The 2,869-nt window shown below is 43.0% G+C and overlaps 1 protein-coding gene across 1 annotated transcript; it reads right to left on the reverse strand.

The window, feature by feature from the left end:
• Positions 1–912: 912 nt before the first annotated feature.
• Positions 913–2,586, reverse strand: LOC124361231 (piggyBac transposable element-derived protein 4-like). The gene is made up of 2 exons (XM_046815275.1): positions 2,389–2,586; positions 913–1,722 (listed from the first exon to the last, which is right to left on the reverse strand). The coding sequence occupies exons 1-2, from the start codon at positions 2,584–2,586 to the stop codon at positions 913–915; spliced, it is 1,008 nt and encodes a 335-aa protein (XP_046671231.1).
• Positions 2,587–2,869: the final 283 nt, after the last annotated feature.

Genomic DNA, 2,869 nt, shown 5'->3' on the forward strand with positions numbered 1-2,869 from the left:
TAATGTAGCAGAGGCTCTGGAAACATTATGCGCACGTACTACATGTAAACTGTCAGTGGTAAAGTATGGTAGTGTTGTGACAGTAACCATAAACCATGCATACATATGCGTGAGCTATGTTCAAATAGAAATTATAATAAACAATTGTGAGCAGTAAGTAGCTTTTTTTTCTTTTTAAGCTGAGACTAGAATATAGTGTTGACAAAATAAACATTTAATTTTGAAATAAGGGTGCTCGTACGTATAGAGTCCTGCTCAAGGTAAAGTGTCAATAAATAAGATTGTTTATATTTAACCTGCTTAGAATAATATGTATTACAAGTAGGGCTGATAACCAACAAGTATTGAGAAGCGGTAACCATTAAACATTCACTGCTGCCAGAAAATACGTAAAATACAAGCCCATGCTGAAAATATTTTTTTTAGGTTTTACTTACCATTATTATGTGGAGACTTCATATGCACCATCAATGATGTGTATATGTCCTCACACTTGGCGGGAGATTCTATCATGGTAGCCATGTTTATGTGTCGCTAGATAAATTGGAAATGGCGTCGGCCGTCTGAAATTGAGTGAGGTTGTAGTGGGAGAGGTGCGCAGTCGACTGCCGCGCATTGCTGGCCGATACCGCTCGCCCAGCCATCTAGCGGCACGATCGGAAGTTGAAAAAAAAACAGCCCTCGTACATATATACAGCAACAATATAGTAGCGGCACCGGAAGGTGCCGGCCGCACTCGGCAGGTCAGATGCCATTGGACACCCGACGGTGTCAGTCGCGTCCGTCACTTTCCACGCACAACACTTTTCACTGTTCAAATTGTTTACAGTATTCATTCATTTGTAACCGTCATACACACAATTATATACAATATTTACAATATTTCCACTTTTTCCTGCCTCATTTTCTTTCCTACTCATGATACTTGTCGAAGCATCTCAGTGCACATAGGCCAGGTTCGCCAGGGCACTGGGCACAAAAGAAAAGGGTCATGGTTCTTTTCTTTGTCTTTGAGCATTCTCTGCATCGTTTTCTCTTCATCCTTTCTCCTGTGTTGTCAGGTGTGTCCATTTTTGACAATACGTGTCTGACAGTTGTTTGTTGTCTAGGCCGGAGTGGAGGTGTGATTGCGTTTGCTGCAGGCAAAAGCATGTTGATGATGGACAATCTAAAGTGGTACAGCGATCTTTTCCTTGGGTTGGTTTGTAAATAAAGTTTGAAGGAGTTCACCAACAACGTCTGAAGGAAATGGACGAAGATCTTTTTGTACCAGCGAATTGATTTGTGTTCGAAGGCATAATAGCTCATAAGCTGATCATTTCGGTCCACACCCTTCATATGGGCGTTGTACTGTATTATGGGCAGAGGCTTTTGGCGAGGTTGGTTATACCTATTCATTGAGATTGCCCAATCATTCTCAAACTCTGTGGATAGGTACAACACCTGACGCTTGTCGCACCATTTTGCTATCAAAACACCATTGGCGTACCGTTCTGCCTTTTCTCCTCTGGCAAGACGAGCTGTCTTGAGATCTAGCGGAACATGCTTTCGGTCTGAGCGCATTGTGCCGGTACAGTAGGTTTTCTCACTCAGTAACTCGGTTGCAAGGGGGTAACTGATATAATAATTATCCATATACAATGAATGGCCCACCCCAAGCATTCCCCTCATCAAATACTTGACTACTTTGCTAGCATGACCTTTTCCTCCAAGTTCACCTCCCTTCCCAGAATACACAGTGAAACTTACACAAAGTCCATCCGGTTCACATAACGAGTAAATCTTGATACCATATTTATGGCGCTTTCCTTGAATGTATTGTCGAAAGTGCAGACGTCCTCTCCATAGCACCATTCCTTCATCAATCGACAACTCTCGACTTGGGTAGTAGATGGTTTTCATCTTTTGATTGAAATAGTCAATCAAAAGCCTGACTTTGTAGAGGCGATCATCAGGTACAGTCTCTTCGTCACTTTCATAAAAATTTAAACATCTTAGGATCAGGAGAAATCTGTCTCTGCTCATTTGGGATCTCACGAATCCAAAATTAAACATACGATCAGTTTTCCAGTAATCGTTTAGACGATTGATTTTTACAGTTCCCATGTGAAAGATTAGCCCGAAAAATTTTTTCAGTTCAGCCACTGTCAGTTCCTGCCAATTATTTATTCTTGATTTTATTTTGAGGTTAGGGGAAAATAATATTTCCCAGGCATTTTTGTTAGTGGCAGACACAATTTTTTCCAACAAGGTATCATCAAGTAGTAAAAAAAACCAATCGATAGGATCGTTTGTTCCGGGGGCAGGTACAAGCAATTTGTTTTCTTTTGTGAAGGGAATTCTTCGCATACCTGCAGTACGAAGTGACCATATTGGGTCAGAAATCACTTGATCAGCTTCCTGGTCATCCGTGTCCTCATCCTCGATGTCCACAGGCGCCACCACATTGACAATAGGCGGCGCGTCAAGCTGGGCTTGGTCAATGTCACTCTCCGGGCCGGCAGACGCCACAGAATCGTCAGAACTACTTTCCACATCACTCTCACTCAAATAGTGTCTTATTTGGCTAGAACTAGGACCATCCATTGTTCACAACGAAGTTCACAGCCCCTACAACTATAACAATACACCAAACACACAGATTAGCCGATGAACTCAACCCGAACCACGTGGAACAACAAACAAGGGTACTCTACACGCGGCGCGAAATATACCTTCCTCACGCAGAAGCTGAAACAGCACTGACGTTGTGAAATCTAGAAGGTGGCGTGACACCGTCCGGTGCCGAACGCACCCGAGGACACCCGAAGCGCGGCACCGTGCGGTGCCAGCCGCATTCAATGTGTTAAACACAGTAATCAGTTCACCT

The sequence above is a fragment of the Homalodisca vitripennis genome, chromosome 4 (genome assembly GCF_021130785.1).
Source record: "Homalodisca vitripennis isolate AUS2020 chromosome 4, UT_GWSS_2.1, whole genome shotgun sequence".
Classification (NCBI taxonomy): Eukaryota; Metazoa; Arthropoda; class Insecta; order Hemiptera; family Cicadellidae; genus Homalodisca; species Homalodisca vitripennis.

Bases quoted from the DNA above. Each gene is read 5' to 3' on its own strand.
- LOC124361231 (XM_046815275.1), bottom strand. From the start codon at position 2,586: ATGGATGGTCCTAGTTCTAGCCAAATAAGACACTATTTGAGTGAGAGT. The intron at 1,723-2,388 runs GTGATTTCTGAC...TATTCTGGGAAG, and splicing joins ATGACCAGGAAGCTGATCAA to GGAGGTGAACTTGGAGGAAA.